The sequence below is a fragment of the Hetaerina americana genome, unplaced genomic scaffold (genome assembly GCF_022747635.1).
Source record: "Hetaerina americana unplaced genomic scaffold, ioHetAmer1.1.p SCAF_1, whole genome shotgun sequence".
Taxonomy (NCBI): Eukaryota; Metazoa; Arthropoda; class Insecta; order Odonata; family Calopterygidae; genus Hetaerina; species Hetaerina americana.
In genome coordinates, this window is record NW_027286069.1 from 92,690,037 (window position 1) to 92,717,296 (window position 27,260).

At 37.0% G+C, this 27,260-nt stretch overlaps 1 protein-coding gene across 3 annotated transcripts; it reads right to left on the bottom strand.

Annotated features, from left to right (window-relative positions):
• Positions 1-770: 770 nt before the first annotated feature.
• Positions 771-14,136, bottom strand: LOC139686646 (1-acyl-sn-glycerol-3-phosphate acyltransferase beta-like). Of its 3 annotated transcripts, none has more exons than XM_071583696.1 (5): positions 13,821-14,136; positions 10,957-11,120; positions 9,321-9,502; positions 5,749-5,947; positions 771-901 (listed from the first exon to the last, which is right to left on the bottom strand). In XM_071583696.1, exons 1-5 carry the CDS (start codon positions 14,111-14,113, stop codon positions 864-866), a joined length of 876 nt encoding a protein of 291 aa, XP_071439797.1. In that variant the 5' UTR covers positions 14,114-14,136; the 3' UTR covers positions 771-863. The 3 variants fall into 3 exon arrangements, with proteins under 3 accessions (XP_071439797.1, XP_071439787.1, XP_071439806.1); XM_071583686.1 differs by having other exon boundaries at positions 803-2,028; XM_071583705.1 differs by having other exon boundaries at positions 803-2,028; positions 14,049-14,128.
• Positions 14,137-27,260: the final 13,124 nt, after the last annotated feature.

The following is a 27,260-nucleotide window of genomic DNA, read 5'->3' on the forward strand; positions in this document are numbered from 1 at the left end:
TATATACGATTGCCCTGGTATGGTCATTGAGTTTTGAGTATTGTTAGAGAGGGTATTAGAGATTTCTGACAATGTGTAATGAGTTAAAACATCAATCTTTGTAATATACTCAAGGCGTCTTTTCCACAAAAATTTCTTCCTCCAAGGATACACACGACTCGCTCTGTGAAATAGGTCATCTTAATACTTCATCAATTCTTGCCCAGATGTGGTTTCAAAAAAGGGATTTTCCCTTATTTGGAATACTTGCCATGAATAATAATATTGTTACGGTTAGAATTGCTAATATCTCCTTTATTCCACATCTTAGAGAGCAAGTCCTTCCTTATTACCTCTTCTTCTCCAACTTGATGTAAACACTCCACCTGAAGCAATTTTACATAAGTTCAATTATCCAAAAGATATTACCTCTCCTGTCCAATATAGCGCAAAGGCCTCATAAGCTGATGATTAGATGTTTGTTGAATGTTTTTATTTTATATATTTAATATATTCACAAAATTTAGTTTTACTCCAAGATTTTCACCGATAGAATTTTCCCTTTCTGGTTGTAGCTGCAGATAACTCCTTCGCAGTGCTGTTGTAGGTAGACGGATATCCTTGGAGGAAAATTTCAATTTATTTTCCATGCTTTAGTCATTTGCAATAATAATAAAATTATTCAGCTCATAAAGGCCTTGACCCACAAATATGTTAGGTATTATCAATCATCAGTTCTGTACCATTAGTTCTTTAATGGTTTTTTCAAATATGCTCCATTTCGTTTCATTAGTTATTTATTCTTTCAAGTACATCACACAGTGATACATTTAACAATATAGAATTCAACAAATTGCAATATACCATTTAGAACCAAACATGTTTCAGGAATAAGCTCCCTCCGGGATGTTGTGCATTTGGCCTGTAATTTGCACAAAACATCAGTCACTTTTAATGTATTTTTGAAATTATTTCTTGAGAGGCTTGATTTGGCATTCAACGAAGGAGTTAGGAAAGCCCAAAATTATCAGTTAGCAGCTCAATAAAAATAGAATTATTCCACTTCATAATCTCCGATTCTACCTCACTGCAGCACCAACTAAACCTGTTTGACCACATATTTTTTTAAATGCACTAGTTGGCCCTTGAATAAAGCTGCTTAAAAAAAATTAAAACTTTGGCATATTTATATCACAACAAGGAGTTAGGGTTTTAAAACTGAAACCAATGTATTGCTTTTTCAAAATGTACACTCATTCCAAATGACTGGATTTACATTAGGGCAAAATGCACCCTACTTCAATCTTGTAACATGTGCTTGAAGTTTGCAAATGATCTGTGAGGTTTCAAAGCTGCAGTATTGCCTTCAGTTTGTTTTTTTAAAGTCATTTCACAAAAATGGTTCTTGAATTTCTCTCGTAAATGTCAAATGCCTCGAAGAAGTTGTCGAATGGAATTGTTTGGAACAGCTTTTGAACATAATATAAGTTATTATTACAATGCTACTCAAAATTATTCACCACTCGTTTCAAGTGGTTCCTAAACGACATAATTATTATTCTTAACTTACATAAAATATGTAAAGCAGAATGTTTGAGAGATGTGTAATCAATACATTGCCATGACTTATCCTCATTTTAGTACCGAGACAATATCATATCAGCGCCACTGATCTATTCTTCCACACAAAAAATAAATAAACATTGAAAGCCAAGGAACGAAAAATTTCAACTGACTTTCACAAAAATTACTTCCACCATTTTGTAGGTAATGAGCTCTCTTCAGTAATTTGAATGCATGATAAATAGTTGATCCCGTACCCAATGGCTGTCTTCGATCAGTTTCCAAAAAGGTTTTCATTGCTCTTTCTTCATTTTACCTTTTTGCGAATGACTAAATGGTCCGGTGGAATCTCAGAGAGTAACTCCTTCCGTAATAATTCGTATTCTCTAGTCATCATTTTGTGAGTTTTCTCCATTAACGCTGGAATATCTTCCGTTGTTAGAGAAGTTGTCGAAATCTCTGGAAGGATTTTCACGATAGCTTTCCCTAAAAAATGAAACAAGATGCTTCGAATTAAAATTTAAAAATATAAAAGTACGTTACAGTAAATACAAATGCGCGTATTTGAGCGGAACTAGACACAAACGTCCGAAGACTCTTTCTGTCAGTTTTATCAATACTACCATTTTTTTGATGAAGCATGCATTTCTAAAAAAATAGCTGAAATATCCGAAGTAATTTCATGTGACACAGAGTTTCAATAAACGTCAGTATACAGTTGTCAGTGATCTTGCACATTGCTGTTACAGATGTGACCGCGGAGGTGATAATAAATACATGTAGCCCTTTTCACATTTCTCCGAGACAGTGATCGATGGCTTATATTGCTTCAGGATACTGGACAACACCCCACCTAATTAATTCCTGGAATGTTGTGTTTCTAACAGGATGATGCCGTGGCTAACGTACTGACTTGCCCCAAGAGGGCCCGAGTTCGAATCCCGGCGATGTAAGATATTTTTTCAGTATTCCGATCCTGACTTGAGTGCTTTGAGTTAGTACGCCGTCCGTCGGATGGGACGTCAAGCTGCGGATCCCTTGGCTCATTTTGTTAAGAGTAGGCGCAAATGACCTCAGCGGTCGGTCGCTTCCTCTAAAACTACTACTATGAATTACAGTAACATCTATGCATTTAGCTTTCAATGCCAAAGCAATGTACATCATACGAAATAGCAACTAACGTGAACACTACGATTTTTCAAAAGCCCTCTTGGTATTATTTACCTTATATTTGTGCTTTTTAGAACCTCTCGGTAGGCCTTTAATTTGTTTTTTAAGTTGGATTGGAGTTCAAGATAGATGCGAATGGTATTTTTTGGGCTGCTCTCCGCCGACCACCCGGTTCGCTCTTAGCTTAGGGGTCAAGGAAATAAACAACAATTAATTATAAATAGGCAATTTTTCACAAAATAAAATTTAATGTGACCGGTTTCGATGTAACTGCGTTATCATCAGGTGACAAACATAATGATGATGTAGTTGCATGGAAACCGGTCCCATTAAATTTTATTTTGTGGAAAATTACCATTTTTAATGAATCATGATATCACACCAAATCACACCTGAAAGGTCTATTTTTATACATAAAAATGTCAGAATTTTTCACGCACATCAACTGCGAATTCATGTAAAAATATTTAGAAGCAAATTTCGCATCATTTTCTTCCTCATCCCGCTAAAAGAAATATTTTATTCACAGAAATAAGCGATTTTCTAAGGCGTATTAAACTTTTTTCATAAAAATGTATTGTGAAGAGGTGTTTAAATACAGTTGCAAAAAATCTAGGAAATCATATCAGATTCTTTAGGTTTACATCCACTCCGAACATTTGGGAAATATGATACCCCTGGTTTCTTGTACCCCATTGGTTAAGCCTCTTTCAAAGCTGGAAATATCTTCCGAAAGTGACTGAACAACGTTTTCATGAATATTGTTTCTTAAAGTTAGAGACTGCCTCGCAGTTGCATCACTTGCCGCTAAGTATAGAAAACTTTCCTCAAAATACGTAAACACAATACCAAGTGTTGTAACATAAAGTTGACATCATTCGGCCTCTTTTCTGAAGAGCCTATTGAAGAAATAGTACATGTTCTCTTCCCATATTGTGTCCTCCAATACAACCCGGCTATGAAGCAACGCAAGTAATTGCGGTAACTGGCATTGTGTGTCTTCCATTAGGGAAGGCGGCCAATGTGGCTTATAACCACGCTCCTCCGTCTCTCGATCATTTCAACGGTATTATTTTATTATCTTTAGCATTAGATTGTTGATTAAAAATTGAAGCCACTCAAAGAAGCTACCGATAATAAGAAAAGAGCTGATTCACGAGAATTACATCAACAGCAGTATCATTACGATCTCAACATGCTAACCATTTAGGATTGATGAAATAAATGGAAATAAATGCCGATCCCCATGGCCCATAATTGCTGCCATACAACATCATCAGGTATTACTTTACCGGTATGAAAGATTTTCACCAAGTTAAAACTGAGACTATCTTTTATTGTTCAAGCTATGGAGCGATAACTTAAAAGATATCGAGTTTTGGGAAATCCGAACAATAAATTAAATACTAAGATCGTGGTAATGTGAAAATAGCAGGCGAAAATTCTGCGAACCGACATTTAAAACTTTAAAGTTCTTTTCATCGAGTTCGATAATATAAAGGAAAGATTAATTACGATAACAAGTACGACACCCACAATTCATGATTATCAATGCGATCTTTATCGTAGTTAAGAAGAACATGCTATCACTATTGAAAAAATAAATAAACTTAAGTATTGCGATTAGGACTCGATAGCCCCTAGGGACGAATAAATTAATGGGGTATGTTCTGTGTTGACTGGAAAAATGGAACGGAATAATACTTTGAATTATTGGTCAATAATGAGAGAGCAGTAAACATTCCAAGTATTTACTGTCATTACACACAAGCTCATTTAGATTATAGATCATACAATGCTTTTGGGTTCACAGTTTTGACCCGATTTCGCATTATCATAAACTCTCGAGCGTATGAAATCACCATTGAATGAATTTCCGCGAATGGATTTGTGCCTGAGGCTATAGGTACATGTATTTATGCATATGTAGGTATGAAAATTTTGATTCTATGTGGTGCGGTACCATGGTCAGTGATGCAAGGTGATAATCATAGATTGGAGGCTTTTGATATGTGGGTTTGGAGAATGATGGAAAAGGTTAAGTGGGCGGAAAGGTAAACAAGCTGCGAATTGCTAGGCATGGAGGGGAGGAGAGCGAATTGCTGGAAGAAATCTAAAAGAAAGATTGATATAGGGCATTTTGATTGGCAATGGGATGCTGAAGACTGATAGAAAGGACTGTAGGCATGCGAGGTAGGGGTAGGCAAAGTATTGGGATGTTGGACCGAATGAAGGGAGATAGAAAGTATTTGGAATTCTAGAACAGGTGCTACGCTAGTGTGTTTTGAGGAAAATCTAAGAAATGTCGCGAATATCAGTCTGTACCCATCCAAAACCCTCCGTAAACGATAGACGCCTGTGACATGTATACATAACCTTCGAGGTAGATACACATGCACAGACCCAATAGATTTGCGTTGTATTTGAAGAGACAACTAAAATTTTGGGATTTTACCCTAATAAGGGAATATTTATCAAATGACTACGCCAGGAAAAGATAATGCATCTCGTAAAATAACGAAGGCTTCAGATTGCAGTGGTGATCTTGTAGTCAAAGATCATGATCGTGCACAAAAAAAGATGCTGACGCTCTTGGTGATAAGAGTGATGAAGAGATAACTACGGAGTTTTTCAAGTGCAAGTGAACTTAAACTATGGGTTCCGAAGCAGTTATCAATACTGAGGAAACACTTCCTGCTTGTTGATCATTTTGTGGATCCACGTTTCTCCGCGTTGCAATGAGTTTTTATAAAGCTCAGAACGTTAATCCTCCAGATACAACACACGCAGCGGAACTCGGAATGTTTCTTCAGCGAATGATCAAACCGATAAAGTAATGTTGGGGAATAATGAAATAGTAAATGTACCAGTAAAACGAAACATAATGTCATTGTTCATGTTACCAATAACCGTGCTAAAGACATACAGACCATAATAATTTTGCTTTCCTTGGAAAGTTTAGGATTGCCAGTTGACCTAAGGACAAGTATAGAAAAACACGGCTTGGAGTCCAGGGCGCAAATAGAAACTACTTACCTTGGCCGAAGAGTAGCCTCTTCTCATCGATGAACACGTAAGGAGAGAAGACAATTGGGACAACGGGGATGCCGGAGCTGATGGCCGCCCGGAACGCGCCGCTTTTGAAAGGAAGCAAACCTTTGAGTGACAAGTCGTCTCCATCCCAGCTCACGTTTGAGCGGTTCCTTGTGCCCTCGGGGAAGAGAAGAATTTTGATCTGAAAAAAGAGAGCCGCCCGCGGAGAAAGTTATGCTTAAGAGGCAACACTCTGCTCAATAGCTCTTGTAAATACGCTAGGCTTCGGTATTTTCTGCATGTAAGCAGCCACTGAAGCAGCTTTGGATGTACAATTCCTCTCGGCCAGTGATTTCGCATTGCCTTAGGGTGGATTTTTAGGGTTCAGGACCTTGTAGCAGCACCTCTGTTATCGCATCTCCAAGAAACGTGATGGCCATCACGAAAATCTAACGAAATAGTGTACCTCACTTGTGAATTTTATGTCTAATTTACCGATTAAAGGTTCAATATCCTTGTATAATTACTGGTAATAGGGTCTATACATTCAAATGGTACGAACGTATTGTAAAAGGGTGTGGAAATGTTGCTTCAAAAATCAGATTTGATCTCACTTAAAAGTAGAAATTTTAAATCTTATTCTTCAGATAATATCCACTTGTAATTATTCAACTAATCGAAAAGTTGAAAAAGGAAGTAAGATTATGGCAGTTCATTATTTTCCCCGCGAAAATAAAAACAGTCTCTGCGCATTAATTAAATGTAAAGATTACAATCTTGACGCTGTTTTGATCATGTCTCAGACGAAATATTTTCTCCTTTCAATATTAATTAATTTATTATTATTAATTTTAAATTCATATTAAGCAATCTCTAACGAGTACGTCACTATATTTACTAATCGTATGTTATGCGCCGTCATCGCCAGTGTCTTCAAGATATTATTTCAAACTATTTCAATAGTTCAAAAATAGATGCATAAATTGTACTATGGCATCAAATGTTCGATTAGAAATTAATTATCACAGAATTTTACTGAAAGCTGTGAAGTAGCGTACAAGGGGGATTAGCGGCAGAAAAACAGCGGAAACTCAGCGGGATGCCTGGAATCTCTGTTTCTAAACACCTTATCGCGCAAGGAATGAATAGATAAAAATAATTCTCGAGTACTTGCGTTCGCGGCCGATATGTGTGTGAGGCTCATGACGCCAAGCGTCATGAGCCTCACACACATATCGGACGCATGGTACGTACGCACAGGAATTCATGCGTCAAAACAATGGGAATACATGACTCTAAATGAGCAAATCTGTCTTGGGACCCTCAAGGCCGCGTATTTGCATAATAATTGACTTGATATGGTTATAAAATGATACTACACAGAGAAGTTGACATATAGTCACTGCTGACGATAAAAAATTACCGCTTTTGTAATATGTACTACCTTGAACAAAAAGTTCCCGGAATAACCACCGTGTGGCGCTCCCATCGTTCCGATTTGAGTTCTGTTTTTTTTGTTAAATTGGTACATCTGTTGTTGATATTCCCTTTAAATCTTAGTGTCATAACTTGACATTTGCAAAAGTTACGTAGCCAAGAGTACATCTATCTCTGTGTGTGTTGGCGATTTTTTACAATTGCAGAAATGGATTTAAATTTGCAACAACGAACTTGTATTAAATTTTGCGTAAAAAACGGATTTAGTGGCGCACGGACGTTGGAAATGTTGGAAAAGTGTTTCGGCAACGATTCTCTAAAAAAAACGGTCGTTTACCAGTGGCACGAGCGGTTCAGAAGTGGTCGTGAGTCAATCGAAGATGATGAACGCAGTGGCAGACCATCGACATCGAAAGTCGGTGAAAAAATTGATAAAGTAAAAGAAATGTTGGTCAATAACCGCAAATTAACCATCAGAGAAATAGCGGAGGACTTGAACATTGCCTATGGATCCGCCCAAGACATTGTGGTTAATGATTTGGGTTTCCGTCGTGTAGCAGCAAAGTTGGTGCCAAAAGACCTCGATTTCATGCAAAAAAGAGACCGTGTTGACGTCGCAAAAGACATGATTTGCGAGGCTGAATCCGATCCCACATTCATCAAAAGGATCATTACTGGAGACGAGACGTGGGTTTATGAGTACGACACGCAATCCAGACATCAGGCAAGTGAATGGCGTTCACCAAATGAGCCGAGACCAAAAAAACCACGTCGTTTTCAGTCAAAAAAGAAGGCAATGCTGACGGTTTTCATGGATTACAACGGTGTAGTGCATCATGAATTTTTGCCAGAAGGCCAGACAGTAAACAAAGAGTATTATTTGGGCGTTATGAGACGTTTGCGTGAAGCAATTCGCCGAAAGAGACCAGAAATGTGGGCAGAAAACTCGTGGATTTTGCACCATGATAACGGACCGTCGCACAGTGCTATCATTATTCGTAATTTTTTGACGAAAAATGCAACAAATACCATCCAACAGCCACCGAATTCACCTGATTTGGCTCCCTGTGACTTCTTTCTGTTCAATCGAGTTAAAAAACCATTACGGGGAACGCGTTTTAGCAGCCGAGAGGAAGTAATGGAAAAATCGCAGGAAGCACTGAAGGACATACCGAAAACCGACCGTAACTTTTGCAAATGTCAAGTTATGACACTAAGATTTAAAGGGAATATCAACAACAGATGTACCAATTTAACAAAAAAAACAGAACTCAAATCGGAACGATGGGAGCGCCACACGGTGGTTATTCCGGGAACTTTTTGATCAAGGTAGTATATTTATGGATACTGAACTTAAAAAAGTGAACCCTACGCTATTTTATCATACATTATAAGAAATAATAATGGAATAATTATAAAAATTTCAATCATTGTTTCATATTGCCTTGTGGTATAGCAAATATCCGTGTACAAATTCTTTGACATTACGGATTAATGACGAACTTCAATGTTGTTAATTATTTTCAATTAATATGGTTGAAAAACTTCATTAGTTGTACTCTATATAAATGCTGATTCTTAATATTTCAGGTCGATTCAAAGAAACTTTTCATTCTTTGATAGCTAGTAACCAAGCCTTTCATAGTTTTCAAAATGAATGGTTAGTTTTAGTTTAGTTTAGTTTAGTCTTAGTTATTACTGTAAGACACTGTAAAATCAGAACTTCGTTCGCCACACATATAGGACGACCTTATGAGCCCGGTGCCGTATTCGTCGGTAATCCATATTAGCAGCTGGAAATCCTATGTCACATCTGAATATTATATTTTTCTGATTTTTGTATTCAAAATAGTTAAAAGCCACAAAAATAGTTCTTAAATTGCAAGAGCGTTTAAAGTTACATGTCAGGAAGGGCCAAGTGCATACAGAAGTGCAATGCTTAAGTCTTATTTAACTTCAGCAATTCTTAGTTTTGACGTGCAGCGCAATGACTCTTTTTAAAAAGTATTTAAAAAAGCCAAAATTAGTTATTATTATATAATTATGTAATAGTATAAATATAATCATCAGTAATTGTGGAATTACTCTTACGATCCACAGACAAAATTCAAGCGGAAAAAAATACTCTTTTCACTTACTTTGTCTTGAGCAGCACGTTGAGCAGATGCTTCTATTGAGTAAAAGGCATTTTTCCCTCGCGATCGGTCGACATAAATGGCACCAGCGAGGTAAGCCGCCAAACCGAATGGCCACACGTAGAACACTTCTTTCTTGATCACTACAGCCATAGGATGAAACGATTCCCACAAATGCATCAATCCTGGAATGTTTTAAATGAATTTCATGAGTCTCATTTTCAATATCAAACTTTATTAAATAGGGTGACTACTAGCTATCCGTTTCATATTAATGGATTCATAAAAAGATATACATATATTTAATGAAATTGGCATAAACTATAATAAATATTCTTTATAAATTCTAATAAACTATATAAAAACGTCTCTACTTCAGTAGTTTTTTGTGGTAGCTGGAAAAGCAAGTGTATGTCACTTTAATTTGGTTGATTTAAATTCAACAATATAATACTATCAGCGTCAATAAAAAGTTCAGAGAAAGAGAAATTACGGCATCGTTATCTGTAAGTAACACTCAAACTTTATCCTGCTTAAATGACCTGAATAAATTCTGAATAAATGAAATAAGATACATATATTAAATAAAATTGGCATAAACTATAATAAATATTAGATTCACGACTGTTTTATTTTTTCAACCGAATCTTAAATATGTCATCGATTCCGTGTGAGCTGGAGAAAGTTTTATATTCATATCAAACAATTTCCAAATATTTAGATATTTTACAAAATTACTCTGCCTTCGTTGTTGTAATAATGAACGGAGATGCGAAGAAACTGTTTTATTTCATCGGTAAAGTGTTACGTTCAGTTTAAGTAAGGTTTACCTTACAATTTACCTTAAGTTGAAGAAAGGTTTGCGTGTTGAATGTAACTAAACCACTGTCATCGTTTTATTTGGCTGAAAAACAACCTAAACCAAAAACGTCTTAACTCCAGTCGTTTTTTGTAGTTGCTGGAAAAGCATGTGTATGTCACTTTAATTTGGCTGATTTATATTCAAAAATATAATAATATCAGTGTCAATAAAATGTACAGAGAAAGAGAAATTACGGCATCGTTATCTGTTAGTAACCCTCAAACTTTTTTCTGCTTAAATGACCACCGAACTTTGAGTGGATTTGTGTGTGCGTTGCACGCCAACGAGCTTGAGTTAAAGACTATTTTGAGCACATCAGAGACAAAATGTCTTCAATATTGAACCGGGGAATTTATAAAACATGATACATTTTGATAAATACTATTCCTGTTGAATGTACTTTCATTATCCATCACAAAGTAAATGCATCAGGCATTTTATTAATATTAAAAGAAGGAAACCATTCGATGTCGTTTACATCACTGGAAATATTAGTTCTAAAATGGCCATAAAACTTTGAGTGCATATTGATATAGTCGAGGGGTGCGTAAAATATGTACACCGAAGTATGATAATGACGTACAGTAGACGTAACAATATTGGCGAATAACGGCGCCCTTGGTTGAAATTTGGCGGCTTTCTTTAGAGAGAAAAATATTTCGAGAAATAACCTCGGGATGAATCTAATATTAATCACATTGTATATTCTCGTTCCTTAATTAATCAAATCAAAATTATAGAAAAAGCTTCCACTTTAGGAAACTCACCTTAACTTACCGAGTGCATCGAGGGTACTTTGGTGGTTTGCGACGAATACCACGCTCTTGGACGTTCCATCTTTGCGAGTTCGTCCGGCGAGTTCATCCAATAATTCTCTCCCTCGCAGCTCCCATTTCACGCCCAGGAGAAATGAGACAAATCTCGCGTATGGGGCAATCAACCTAAGGTCGGGATTTCAAAATGAAACAAATTTTGTGGCTGGGCAAGGTCATCCTTAGTTTAGAATGTTAGGGGCTCTTCATATTTTATGGCAATGTCTCGTGCCACAAGAAAAGAGCAATGAATAGCAGAAATCAAAACGTAGCAAGTTAAGGTATTACTGTTGAAACAATAAAATTTGCTAAACGTATTCCCTGCCAATAATTTTCAATACACAGATAAAATCATTATGAACGTGGCAAATGTTCAAAGTGTATTTTAATTGTATTATATTCCAAGTTAACGGTCATTTTGAAAATTTTGAACAGTTGCAATTAGACTCCCAAAAAAACAAGGAGTATTTGAAGATATTCTAGGTAAGAATAGAGGGTCAGCTCGAATAGAAGTAATTGTAAATGGATGAAATAGTTATCGTAAATAGTAAAAATAGAGATCAGTCACTTCGCCACTCTCTTCACGTATCTGCGTGCATATACGTATTTCCATAAGTAAATTAATATTCTACTAAAGTTTACTTTAAATTTATATGAAACAATATGTATTGAATTCATGCTACCACGGGGAAAAAGAAATTTAACGGTAAATTCATTGGCGGATTGTTCACAACATTAACATAAAATGCAGCTGTGAGAAATCCATCTTTCCGCAATATTACTAGCACCCCAATAATGCTCGCTACACGGATATAATATTTTATCTAATTTTTACTAGCCGGAGATAATTCGTCCTTTCATAAGGCTCACCGTGTCGTAATTTTTATCGGGAACTATTCCAAAGGCAGGCTATATTCTTCGTCAATGGCTTCAAGAACACGAGTTTTATTTGCCATCGAAAGGGTGTTTTCCTTCAGACAACTGCTATAATTGCGATTTCATGAGCACTGGGCACAAAATATGAAGAGTCATGTTACGTATACGTATAGTATATAGACTTTATTTTAGGCTGTACTGCCATTTTGTATTTGTATTCAGCAGTTTGTGTCTTATCCCATCTTTGTGAATTCTAACCTCTGCTCAAGTCTTCGGGCCGTGAATAGGTTAAATTGAAATTTTTTCACATTTGGTTTATTTGAAGGGATTTCGTCAAATGGTTTTCAGTAAAAATCCTAATGAATCAAAATGCCTCTTAATGAAGATGCTGAAAAAAGCAAGTTATATCGAAACTATCAAATGACCCTTGAATACACTGTGTTCAAATTTTAAAAATTTTTTCTTGGACAAAAACTGAACAGACATGATTCATCCACATGCGCTACTCTGTTCAGTTGTAATTCATGAATTTCGCAGTCATTATCACGAAAATTCAAGTAATAACTACTTCCGTGGCTATCCAACCGATAGAGACAACTTTTAAAAATACGAAGACTAAAAATCATTGAAGTACCACTCTTTAAATCAAATTATAAATGGGATCAGTCTTTAGATGCCTCGAGAAATACTTTAAAATATATCGGAATAGCGTAAAACAGAATGAACAAAATCGATCGTCACATTTGGACCACCACCATTTGAAATCTTTTTGAGGCCTTCTAAATGTCTCAAATTCAAGTGTTCTTTCTCCCTGGGCATACTAAGTTGGTAACTACGTCTTCGAAAAAATTAAAATAAAAAAATGGAGTTAAGTTGAGAAAGGAATTAAACGAATCTTCGCGCAGAGTTGACCGTCTCTCTCCTAATCTAATCTAATGATGGTCCCGAAACATTCTATCATGTACATGACTCTGAGTTTCATTCACAATCTTCGCAAACCTCAAAACAATGCACTATATCGTTTATAGATTCCGCTGAACGATCATCGGCTCCTTTATCGCAATGAATTAACTTGGAGCATGTGTTTGCCTAATCGACCCTGAAAAGAACCCAAACGAAGGGTAGAAAATAAATAAAATAAAATTTTGAACTTTCGAGGCTGACGTCGGCTAAAGAAGAGCATTAAGGTTATAATTTGTTGAAAATGATCGAAAGTGACTAAGCCGCTCTCGCTTCCAAGAACAAAATAAATCTTTTCGATTCTATTCATATTTTATAGTCAAGTCTGTGGCTGACACAACGCCATACGTGATGTGTTACTTATTTCCTTACCTATTCAATATTCCTGCAACTATTAGTTAATGTTCGATCGTTTTGAATAGGAGCGTCATAGGATGTGAAGTGGTTCTTCACAATCGAGATAAATATAGCCATATAAATAATCATTATAAATAAAAATATAGACGATACATAAAACTACAAATCCAAAAGGGTGATATTATTTTTTTATAGCTTTATATTTTTGCCCTTAGATACTTATTTAAAAGAATTGTACTTCGATGTGAAGTTTATTTCACTAAATTTTCTATAATTAATTGAAGGATAAACTAGGAGTAGGGTATGCCTCTGATCACAAGGACTACTTCAACAACTCAAAACACCTTCTGGGACATCCCTCAGACAGCAATGCTATTTCAGAGTAATAAAAGTAGCCTAACCGGCGGTTAGACCTATCGAACTGAGTAGTACACTCGCCTGCTATATCAAATAACGCGGGTACGAATCTTTAGAGTAAACATAAATGGTAGTAATGCCACCAAATGTTTTGTCGCGCATGAGCGACCTCGCGAAGCAGTCCTCAGAGCGCTCAAGATCAAATTACACTCCGACTGTGCGCAGCAGTAATATTTATGGAATAATTAATGGAGTTCCTGAAATAGTTGCAGTACTTACAGTGAATTAACTACATTCTTCGGTCGCAGAGAAAATATTGGAATCAGAAACACTGTCCAAAAGGAAATTAAAACGTAATAGAAAAGGAATCGTCCATGAAACAGTAAGGAATGCCCTCTCTTGCTCCTGTTTTGCAGCACGACGCCAAGCACCAGCAAATAAAACGTAATAAGTGCCAATAAGATCACGATAAGTGTTAAAATGGGATAAGGGGAAAAGGTGCTACACAGCAATTCCGAGTCTCGAGTCCCTTCGTGGACCTTGGTGCTCTCCGGTTCTCCCTCGCGTTCCATGACACCACAAGCCAAGTGACAGGTCTTTTCGCGCCCAGCGCTCGTCGCTCACTGCTCACGCGCAGCGTGAATAGTACGTCGGACCCCTTCCCTCCTCAAATGATTACGCAGTTGGGAAAATAAGGAAATAAAGGCCTTTGTTCACTGTGAACCTTCGACGCTGGCGCTCGTTGCGGCACGATATTTGCAATAGTTTGCCCTCACGGAATTCTTGGTAAATTCCTGCGAGATAGGATTGATGTGGCTAAGAACATAGATGCCTGCGCAATTTTCCCGACACAATGGTGCATGTGAGGGATTTTAGCCAAATAGCCATGAAGGAGAGGACGAAATATTTAACCTTGATGTATTTTTTTATATGCCTCTGTGTTTTCCTCTTTCATATTCTGTGATCTTTGTTTTTATTTGGACGGAACAATTCTTGAATAAAACTTTTCGGGAATCTCTCTTACATCTTGGTTCACTTGATACCCCTCAAGAACCACCATAGGGTGGCGGAGGATGAGTTCATTTCTAATTACTTAATTTATTGGCTACATGAAATATTAATTGGCTAACTATTAGCTAAATAATTAGATACTATTAGTAACTTAGCTTTAAGAAGATAGCTCTGTAAAAATATCAGGTGGGAACTTACTGGATGATAATCGACGAATTAGCAATCGTGGACAACAAGCAAAGCTCAATTGGAGTAGAGATTCATAATTGGATAAAGAATTAACGACATAATAAAAAATCTGAGAAAAGTTCTCTTATTTGGCAAAGGCTGTGTTACAGCCCATTGACTGCAAAGTAATCGGCTATGGGCTTAGCAGTACTCCACGAGTGAATGAGGGGATCACAGTTATCGGTATCACTCACTCATTTCACTGTAGGCATAGTAAACTATGCTTACATGATCATAGTATTACGATGTGAAAGACGAAGGGAAAACAACTTATAATTACCGACAGGAATAGCAAACCACCACTGATTATTTTAAACCACGGGGTAGTTCACAAAGGATGCATCAATGGAACACTGATAGCAAGCCAAATGCTTCGAAGGCGTGTTACAATGAATGTGAAAAAAGAGGTACCAATTAGAAGAAAAGAGATCCCCATGGTGGAGGTAGTAACGAAACACATCATGCAAGTATACATGCGCAGTGATACAAGTTTACAAGCAAAAAACAAAATTACGATTCTGATGTAGTGGAAGATATTTATGATGATATCTTTATATGATATTATATCTATAGTACGTTTCTCCATCACGATAAGGTAAAGCTCGTGAAATGAGAGCATCCGAAAAGATAAGATAGGAATCATTGAACATACGGCTGCACAGGAGATGATGCTATTTTAGTACCCAGCAAGCCACTGCTAGGGTGTGTGGCGGGGGGTGAATACACAGCAGACTAACTTCGGCCCGAATATTTTTACCTCTACCGCGCTCAGACAATGTTATTATGACCCCTATCGTTCGTGGAAAAAATGACATCTTAAATCTATCCGTTCTACACTTAATCTCTCCAATTTCATTAGCATTATTTCTGCTACCGTAGTACGATGGGGGTAATAATATATTTTCGACATCACTGCTAAATAGACCTTCCAATTTATGCAAGAGCTTCAATCTGTAATTTAACCTTCGCTTCTTGAGTGATTCCCAGCCTAGCTCCTCTAATATTTTGGATACTCTACTAAGTTTATCATAACAATGTTTACAAAACCTAGCTCCTCTACGCTTTATGCGATCCAATGGGACAATCAGTTCCAAGCACTAGAGGCATATTCTAAATGAGAACAAACCAGCGAAATATAATATTTCTCTTTGACTTTTTCATCAAACTTACCCGGTACTCTTCTAATAAATCCTAATTTTTTGTTAGCTTGTCCACATATTTCCGGTATGTTTTTCTGGGCTGAAACGTGTGGAATGGCCGACGGTCAAAGTACACATGCTCCATCTATGAGGAGCAGATAAGACCAAGTTCTGATCAATAATGCGGTGAAAGTAAAGCTAAAATATGGAAAGGAGTAAGGCAGGCTTGCATATTTTCCTCCGCAATCTTCAAATTATGCGTAGGGGTATCGTTTTTAAGAAAGTGTTACGAAGAAATAACCGTAATATCTCCATACAAATTATTCTGCATAACAATTGATCTTTATGTACATAATGCTGTAAGTTACAGCTGTTAATTTTGATTTTTTTGTTTGAATAAGCCGTAAATTGAAGTTACTCGCACTACGGAGAAGATGGAGCTTCGTAGTGTGATTAATGCCTTCGTTTGAAAGGTTACAGTGCCCGACAAATCCACGATGAAATTACGGATTTTTATCGAAATGATATCCCTTCATAAGGCTCAGCTTTGAGGTGGGAAAAGAATTTTCAAACCGGCCACATGTTTCTCACAGACGATCCAAGTAGTGGAAGACCATCACTCACGGACGATGCCACCACAGTGAAGAAAGTGGAGGTCTTTATTATATTAGAGCTAAGTGCAGTCATCCAAAAGGTCATGAATGAGGCTAATCTTAGCGAAAGTTACTGAACTTACAAGGTAGCGCGTGAAAAATTAAGCACGAAGAGCTGCTCATGTCAAAGGTGTCAACACGCTGGGTCCCACGACTAGTTTCTCCTTTTCAGAAGCAAACACGGCTGTCAAGGGAGTTGTTTAATATTTTTAAGCAGGACGAAGAAGATTTTTTGTCTACCTGGTAACAATGGATGATACTTGAATCTATTGATATGAGCCAGAGACCAAAGACATCCGTCCTCTTACAATGCAATAATTTCGAAGGGTAAAATTCATTCCATTCACCTTGACTGGGATCAGTAGCTTAACTGGTCCAAGCACTCGGACGGGCATCGAGGGATCCGGGTTCGTATTCCGATCAAGGCGAATGATTTTTGCTCTTTAAAATAATTGCATTGTTATTAATTATTAGCGGGTGACTCCGTTAAAAGTTACTGTCGCGGCATATCCCGCAGGTTCTTTGAATCCGTCTTCTTGCCTACGATATTAGATCAGCAAATCAACGGTTTCTCGTCCCAACACAATGATCGCGAAGTTATAATCGGTCGGAATTTCAATGTCCCACCTATTGACTGGAGCACATATAGTTTTAAAACGGAGGGTAAGGACGAAGATTCCTGCGAATCGCTATTGAATTCTTTTACGTTGAACTTCTAGCGTCAAATTGTCATTTCACCAAATAGGGACGAAAATATTCTTGATTTTTTGGCAACAAACATTTCCAAAAAAGTCTTAACTATAGAAACTAAAAAAGTAGGGTTTATAAATTCCCAAAATTTAATCACCTTCGGGAATCGAGAAAGCCAAATCGTACTCGTATTTCCCGATAATTCTCGAGTATTCCCGAAGTAATCTTTTTTTCGTTTATCATTTGTAATAATGACGGTAACAGTAAATGTGAATGAACAGTAAATCCGTAGAGAAGGTGGGGCCACTGGGTTCCCGACCCCGGCGCATTCTTTCAGAGGTCCCTAAACACTCCTATATTTACATAGATCATATTCACGTATGACTTTCTAGGTCTATCCATTCCTCTCTCAAGGCATTCACATTTCTCTCGCATTGTACAGTAAATGCTGTTTTCGCTACATGGGGTCCGAAATAAAAAGCCTAAAAGAAAAATTTACATGTATAAAAAAGGGGACTACAATGGCCTAAAATGCGTGCCGCAGAGTGAATTTGCAAGTTTTAAGAAAGATAGTAATCAACTAAATACTGAGGATACGTGGAGATCACGCGCTCAGCAGTCAACAAGTTCATTCCTAGTAAAGTTATGAAGGATAACACGGATCCTAGATGGTACAACGCAAATATTAGATAGGCACTGCGACGTCAAAGGCTATTTCATGCCAAAATGAAAATTATTAGGGATGATATCTCTAGCGAAAAAATAGTTGAGATCACTTATGATTACAACATATCTAGGGTGAATGCCAAGAAGGAATTTTGGGAAGCATTGAGCGAATTCAAAAGGAAAAGATTAGCGGAAAATTTTAAAGAGAATGGGAAAGCATTTTGACCGTGCGTCAGAGAGGTTCAGGGCAATAAGTCAACTGTTAATTCTCTGAAAAAATTATAGCGAGAAAAGATTAACCAGCGGTTTGGAAAAGGTCAACTTATTAAATTCCTTCTTTGATAGCGTCTTCACCAATCTCTCATTGAATGCCTCCGATTGCTTACGAAATCGTACCGGTCAACCGATACCCAAAATTGAAATCTCATATGATGGAATAGAACGTTTGCCGAAAAATATTAAACCTAATAAATCCTCCGGGCCCAATAAAATACCCGCTCTTATATTTAAGGATTCTTTACGGTTTTTTATAGTGCTTCCAAGTGAATAAATGTATATAATAATTGTAGTTTTATTTGTGTATGTGACAAATAATGTACCACTTTTTTGGCTCAAACACAGTCATTCATTTTGTAGGAAATTATTTTTCAAACTAATTTTGTTGCAATAATTACTTTTATCCTTTATGGAAAGTATCAGAATATTATAAACAACAATTGATTCAATTTTAGTCAAATAAAAAACATTACATTGATATCTAAAATAGTAACTTCATATTGTTTGTTTTCATAAAGTGTTCCAAAACTCTCCAATTCACGCTGACAATTTTCGCTAGCTGAACCAAATTTCGGTGGCACTAAGTGGGTTAAGAAATATAAGAACAAGCCTATTGCTTTCGGAAACAACTGAGCGCATAGCTCGTATCTAAAGTAGGACCAGAATTGAGACGGAGGGGGTATATTAATATAAGTCAGTCAGTAGATAGTCAATAGAGCCAGAATAATAATAGATATGTTGTGATCCTCTCTCGTCAAAGGTAATTTTTATTTAGTATTTAATGTCTCCGTTTCCATGACAGTATTTCACATACTATGTGATTTGTGTCAACGTTTTGCTCATTCCTTCTTTAAAGGGAGCCATATGTTCGACATATGTTTTGCATGGGATCTATATAATGGGTAATGGCAGGTTTCTTTTACTTATTCATTGTAATGTTTTCAAAATAGCAAGCGTTTGATAAATGATAATATCTCAAGAGTGACATCGCATATACATATCTTACCTATGCTTCCTCGAGTTATCTCATGTGACAATGACTCACAGAATTGCAACGGGTGATCAACAATGCTCATTTGATAATAATTAATTACTTCTTTTTTCTTGGGGATATGAAGTTATCAATTAACGAATCTCTATAAAAAGTCGTCATTTAGGAAACTCTCTGATCTTATGGAGCAACGCCTTCTTTTATGATTGAAGTAATGAAAAAAGTAAATTTTAATTCATAACCAGTAAGTCAAAGAAATGTCTCCGCATTGAATTACAACTAGATATCCTTAATATTTAAACAATTTAAATATTTTTAAGATACATTCCAATGATTATTATTATTTGATCAGCCAGGAACCCTGATGAAATGAAAAATTAGATAAAATTGCAGTATTTCGACCATGAAATTAAATAACGACTCATTTTTTCATCAAAGGCATTACCAACTGGGGACTGGATGAATCAAGCTAACGTTATTGAAATCTTTAAGCTGCTGATATTAGTGTTTATTGACTACACACTATACAAAATATCAATTAAAACCAATAAATATAATTAGCTAATATTACAAATACATTGTGTCATTTTAATAATTAGTATTTCAACAATTTATGCCAACAGTGAAATGAGAAAAAAGAGAAACAGGACGTAAGAGAACACTGGACTCTTATTCTGAAATAAGTGAGAAATCACCATAATAATAGGGGAGGATAATGAAATACACGCTAGAAAATTTAAGCGGAGATTGATAAAGCAAATAAAAATTATGGGTTGGATTGTTGATCTGAGACATGCGTGTATTAGGATGAAAAGATGCTCGATTCAGCAGAAATTAAAAAAGTACAATGGTAAATGAGTGGCAATTTGAGGGGTAGAAGGCAAAAAGATTGACCATGTAAGTAAGAGGGAAAATACTAATGCACTAGAATACCATGGATGAGGTATGAATGATAAACAGTGGGTTTCTAAAGGCAATCCGGCTTCGAAGAAGGCCAAGACTGTGAAATCGATCGACAAGGTGATGACCACGGTTTTTTTTTGGATTCACGTGGAACCATCAGCATCGAATGCTTACAAAAAGGACAAACGACAAATGGAGAGTACCATGCGTCGGCATTATTGCACTGAGCGAATAAATCAAGAAAAAATGTCCTCCACTGGAAAACAAAACTCTCTTCTATCAAGAAAATGCAAGGGTACACACCTCTGCAGTTTCGATGGCGAAAATTGTGGAATTAAAGTTAGAATTATTATAAAAGCCACCGTATTCATCAGATTTGGCCCCCAGTGACTTTTTTCCTGACTTGAACAAATGGCTCGGCAGGAAATGATTCATACCGAACGAGGATAAACAGCACAGATTCCTATTTCAAAGGCCCTCCGAAATCTTAACTTTTGCGATGACTTTAAAATGTTGAAGGAACTCAGGGAAAAGTTGTATCAATCTAAATGAAGATTATGATTATTATTTTTAAGTAATCTACCGGTTAAGGTAGGTTTTTGGATGATAACAACTACCAAATTAATATTTTGTGACTCCTATTAAAATACAATCCAGCAACCTACTCTACATCAAATCCATCTTCATCTTTGTGTAATTCCTTCTTCCCTTCATCCCGTCCAACATCCCTATCCTGTTCCTTCCCTTTCCTCGTATGCCTAATATTCTCCCCTCTTTAGCATCTCACTGCCGATCAATACGCCCTTCATCCATTCCATTTCCATGCCTCCTTAGGCTTTCTCCCAACAAACCCCTCTCCTCGCCTACCATTCCTAGTACGTCCTCATTCGTTTTCCTTTTGACCCATTTCACCTTCTCCATAACCACATTTCAAAAGCATCCAATCTACGTCTATCCTCCTGCTTCAGTGATCACTTTTCCGCGCCGTACATAACTACGCTCCATATCAAGGTTTTGACCAGTCTTTTCTTAACATTCTTACTCAACGGCCCTGTCAACAATACTTTGCCGAGTGCAATTCTTCTCCTTACGTCCCTATTACTTTGACCATGTTAGTCCAAAACACTCCCGAGATTCGTACACTGTTCTACCTGCTCTATTTTTTGCCCTTCTATTTTAATGTTTAGCTTAGTTTTTTTTCTAGAAAATTGAACAGCCTTTCATTTATTTATGTTGATTCTCATCCCATATATATCGCACTGCATTTCCAATTCACTCAGCAATGCTTGCAATCCCTTGGCTGACTGACAAACTAAGGCTTGGTCATCAGCATACCTAACTGATTTTACGTTTTCTTTGCCGACTTTTACTCCTATTTCCAGTTCATCCCATGCCTCTTTAATCATTTTCTCCACATATACGCACCGGTGAAAATGGAAAATCCTGCTTTACACCTCTTTCTAACACTGCCCATCCGGACTCTCCTTTCCTAAGTCGAGCCTGAGCAGTCTGAGACGTGTAAAGGTTGCGGATTAGCCTCCTGTCTCTCCTATCTATTCCTATTTTCTGCAATATACTTAAGTTTTTCCCAGTTCACTCTATCAAACGCCTCTTCGAAATCTACGAAACAGGCAAATACGTCCTGATTGCATTTTATATTCCTCTCGATTAGTGATCTCATCACTGCAATGGCATCACGCGTACCTCTCCCCTTCCTAAACCCAAACTGATCATCCCCTATGTAATCATTTACCTTGACCTCCATCATTTTGTTGATGATCCTGAGAACTATTTTAGCTGCATGGGAAATCAAACTTATTGTTCTGTAATCCACATATGATGTAGCCATTATCTTTTTCGGAATAAGAACTAACAATGATCTCACAAAGTCTTCCGGCCAGATTTCTTTCTCATAGATACTACGAATCAGACCATATAGTCTCATCCTACCACAATTTTCTAAACCTTTTAGTAGTTCCGCAGGTCGGTGATGAAGGACGAAATAAACCTTCCCAAAATAATTTTTCTATTTTTTCCTAAGGACTAACTGAAAGACGCATGTACATGATCTGATACGTATATTGGTGACATTGGAAAGACCCAGCTTAATGTTTTCCTCCGGTGTTGTTGAAATTGTTTATCGGTAATATGAGCAAGGGAAATGGCAGTATATCCAGCATACCTTCTATACATACTATGTACCAATTTGGAAGCCATTATCAGCTAAAGAAAAATGATGCTACAGTGTAACCAGGCTTTGTTTCAGCAAGAAAGCAAGCAAATACACATAAGATAAAACTATATTAGCTTTAAGACAACAATTAAAAAGTAGCCAGCAATTAAGTATTGTCATTTAGGATTTAAATTATTTTGAAGCCTTGTAAAATATTCACTGGCAAGGGATAATAAGTATTATTATGGTTGCATGGGGCATAACAAGGTTGGCAAATATTTCATTCTTTCATATGAATTCTCCAGTCCTGCGAATAGGTTTATTTTTTTTGCTTTAAATAATTAACAGCTTTACGCACTTGGAATCACCAGTTATGAATCGAAGCCAAGAATTCGTTTGTGCAATCGTCGCTCATCGAAGCACGTATAAAACTCAAATACACCATTGAATAGCCTTAAACCATGCATACAATAGATCGATATTCATGCAATACGACTACTTATTAATGATGGATTCAGTGTAGCCCAACGACGTTATTCCTGAACCCAAATAACCGAAGACGTTCGACGTTTACTTGTTGACATTCTTTCCGAACCACGAAGACTATCTATTCCGTTTGCTCTAGCTTCTAGTACTACACGTCTCTTTGAAGCCGAAATATCTTTCTTCTTAATAATTAAGAATTCATTTGGATAAATTTCAACTTTAAATTATATTTCGGAGAGATAGAGCAAAAAGGTAAAAACGATGAATTTTAGTGGTAAAGTGAAAATGCCTTTTACGCGGTATATACATAAAAACATTTAAAGCGTATCTAGGGGTGAATTCTAATGCTCGGGTCGTATTGAAAAAGTCTGAACACTCTTACTTAACGGAATAAAGAGATTCCACAATTTTAACCGAGACAAAATGGTAATAACGTACGACCAACAATATGTATATCCCTCCTCATTTGGTATCATAAGCCGGTTTGGGTTTGCTACCGCTTAGTTCAGTAAAATACGAGCTTAAACCAGTAAAATGTGAACGGCGAAAGTGGTTAGTAAGATATCTTTCAGAATATTTAATTAGATGATTAAAATCGATTTATTTTATTATTTAATTTCAGGATGGAAAGAATATTTGAAGAACGTCTGGAAATAAGGAAAGATATTTCTTCCACTTAAATAATACCTCGAAAAAATGGTTTAAGTTATAAGTATTGGTGAAAGCATGGGATTCGGATTAGCAATTAAGGGATGAAATTAAGAAATTTAATGTCCAAATGGGCAAAAGAATAACTTTCGTAAAATTAAAGAATCAATGAATCAATAAACTTTTAAATTTATGAGTTATAACATAATAAAATGTACTCACGCGCCATTACACGGTTGTGAAAATTTTAGTTGTGCTTTTCATTATATATTTAGAGAAAAGCGTGGCGTTATACACTGAAATTCAAATAATTACTATTTAAATCTTTGTACTAATTAGAAAGGTTAAGAAAGTGGGAGGTCGATTTTACTCTGATCCCAAAGAGCACTTTAGTAGAAAACTCAAAACCTCTCCTCTTATCGGGCACCTCAAATCCCATTTAAAGCAGTGTATGTCGGATTAAATTAAAATGGCGATTCAGAATTTCGGATGAGTAAGGCAGAGCATTCAACCCTTGATTAGTTCCCCTCTGTTGTTCTAGAGGTAAAACTTGCATAAGTATGTCCCAAATTTGTGCAATACTTACAGTGAATTATGTACACTCCTCCTCCACAGAGAAGCATAAAAAGGGGCTAAAAAGGTACACGTGGAAATGAAAGAGTAAAAGAAGATGAACCGTCCATGGAATAGGAAGGCATTTCCTTTCTTTCTCCTATTTTGCAGCAAGACGCCGTACACCAACAAGTACCAGACCACAAGTGCCAGTGAGATCACAACAAGTGCTGGTATAAGAAGTGAAGAATACAAGCTGTACAGCAATTTCGTGTCTCGCAGGCCTTCGTAAGTCTGGAGGGTCTCCGGTCGTCTCATATGATCCATGGCGAGGCCGTCAGTAAAAGAAGTGGCAGGTCTTATTTCCCTCAACGTTCTTGGCTTACTGGTTCATTGGGAGACAGATAATGTACACTTCGTGACTTGGGCCTCGACCCATCTTGCCTCGAGCGATAGCGCGGCCGGGAACATGACCTGAACCAAAATAATCAACAGTTTCTCTGATAGGCAAGGCGAGAGCTCGCTCAGTTTTCAACCTTATGACGTGAAATTCTCATATAAGGCTAACATTGGGGACAGTTACTGAACTCAACTTAGCTAACACGTAGTAGAATGGCAGAGCTCAAAATTCCTTAGTTTATATCAGCTCCTTCGACGCCCCCGAACGATGGCGTTAAATTTGCGATACTCGCACTTCGCAGTACTCGTAATAAACTCGGTTAGGCTAACAGTCATGGCCCATGAATGAGTTGATATTGTGGCAAGGGCGTGTGAATATATACTCCATATTCTTCAATCCACCGTAAGAGTTTGTAGCAGGAGATATTAGGACACCAGGAATAAAGATGAGAAGAAAGTTTTGAATGATGAATTGCGTTAACTGCTAGTGCTTCCCTCTTTTCTTGCTGTGGTCGCGAATTTCACTACGGGAAACGGAATCCTTGAGACGATAGCTTCGGTAGTATTTATCTTAAAAAAAGGAGAATACAGTGGGTAGAGCGCTTGTCTACCAAATGGAGAGCCGAGAGAGTTCGCTTCCGGTAGACGGTCTTGAAAACTCTCAGCTTCACATAAGGTACCCTATGAATTCACAGGCGACACAATGAACTAGCCCCCTACACCCTGTTGTGTAAATTTCAGACACCTTGTTGGGTTTAGTATGAGGTGCGCTAAGTATAAATTGAGCTCTACCCTCACCTATCAAACCGACCCACGGGTTGACTATTGAGGTCGGTGGTGTTACTGTAATCTCGTGGCTCCCCTAGAATCCTCCGATTCCTGCATTGGGTTTGCGGATGACGGGTCGGATTCTAGATACAGTGGTTAACTGCGAAATTATCAGTCGCTAAGGCATTAATGTGTAAAATATTCTCAATGAATAAGCATTCGCGGACGGGTGGTAGCACTCAGATGGAGTAAGGGAGCTCACGAGCCGTATTCGTAGGTACGTTTCCAAACAACTACCAAGGCTTTCTTAAAGTCACTTTTTCTCCCTCTCGTTAGTGCTCATCGTAGAAGTCAATGGCTGGGTTAAAATGGCCTAGAGAAATCAAAATAATTTAAGGTAAGTTTTATTTTGCGTTGCCTTGTTGTCAATTTGTCCCAGAATAAATCCTAAGCTTTCGGAACTATTTCATGAAACAAATACATCAATCGGCACTAAAAAATTGGAAAAAGTTTGCATTGCATTTTTGAGTCATATTATACATATACGGAAATTATTTCCTGGATTTGTACTGAATTACTATCCGTGCTGGTTTACGTAGTGTTGTTCTCGTAGTTCATAATATTCCTCGTGGCCGACTGCCGTAAATTACCGAGTTTGGGTTAGAATAACTTTCAATATACACCGTTCAGATTAATCATACATATCCAACGAACATGCAACAAGATATTCAATCACACTCGCGCGAAAAAGAACAAATTAAATTTCTACCCTCTAGTCTTCAGTTAATGTAGAGCAGTTCAGAAGATAATAGCAGGAAAAATAATGAGCATTTTGAGTGCTCCTGATGGCAGTTACTATACGAGGGTAGTTCGAAAGGTTCTCGACAGGAAATTCATGCCAATTTTCAGAACACTCTGGGGGACTCTGCTCCGATTGTTGCCAAGTGCACAAACGAGTTTAAGTTCGGTCGGGACAGCTTAGATGATACGCGTAGTGGTCGACGAAAATATGCCACTACCTCAGAAATCATTACAGAAGTGGATAAAATGATCATGGAGGATCACCGACAGAAAGTGCGAGAATTCAACTGAAGCTGTATACAGTATAAAGATTTTAAGCGCAGAATTGGATAAAAGAAAATTATCTGCTATATGGGTGCTGCAAAATGACTTTTGACGCAGGATCACATACGCTTCAGATCGATACTTTTCCGAAAAATGTTTGATCCGTTTGAAGAGCAACCAATAAGACTTTCTGCGCCGGTTTGTAACCACAGACGACACTTGGATCCAATGCTATACCCCAGAGACAAAACAACAGTCAAAGTAGTGTGTTGAACCATCACTACCAAAAAAGGGAAAGGCCATACGATCATCCGGAAAGGTGATGGCTTCAGTTTTCTGGGATGCGAAGAGATTCTGTCGATATTTTATCTTACCATTGGTCAAACAATTACTGGGCAATACTAGGCTAATCTCCTGGACCAACTGCAGCAAAAGTTACACAAAAAACAGAGGAAACATACTGGCCAACAATAAGATTAATTTGATAAGGATTACGATTCAGTAATCCAAAGAAAAGGGCAAATAGTTTTAAACAAATATATACGTACCGCAAATAAGCTGCGCTACTTGGAAGTTCATTGAATTTTAGCGATTAAATGGGAACACCTTCGGGGTTATCGTGATATAATGATTAATGATCTGAGTTTAAATATTGTGGCCGAACCGGTCACGAAGACCGGTTGGAAGCACTGGTATATTGCGAGTATTTTCAACGATAACAAGGAGCGCAGTGGATTATTTCTTTTTAATTGAAATAATTGTTGGATGACTTCTAGCGTTCCAGGACCGACGTCCACCGTTGATATTGAATAAAGTCAAGGCAAAAATTCTTTCTTATTTACATCAAAATTAAATATGTGTCATCCATTTTTAATCAATTGTCCTAATATAAAACTAACTGTTTGTATAGCAAAGTAATTAACTTTGGTAACACAGAGAACATACAAAATATAAATATAAAACACGTAAAAGGACACTCACATTGCTGATAGTTTTTAAATTCATACATATATTCTTTTACGTGTTTCTGTATATGAATATATATATATATATATATATACATATATATAT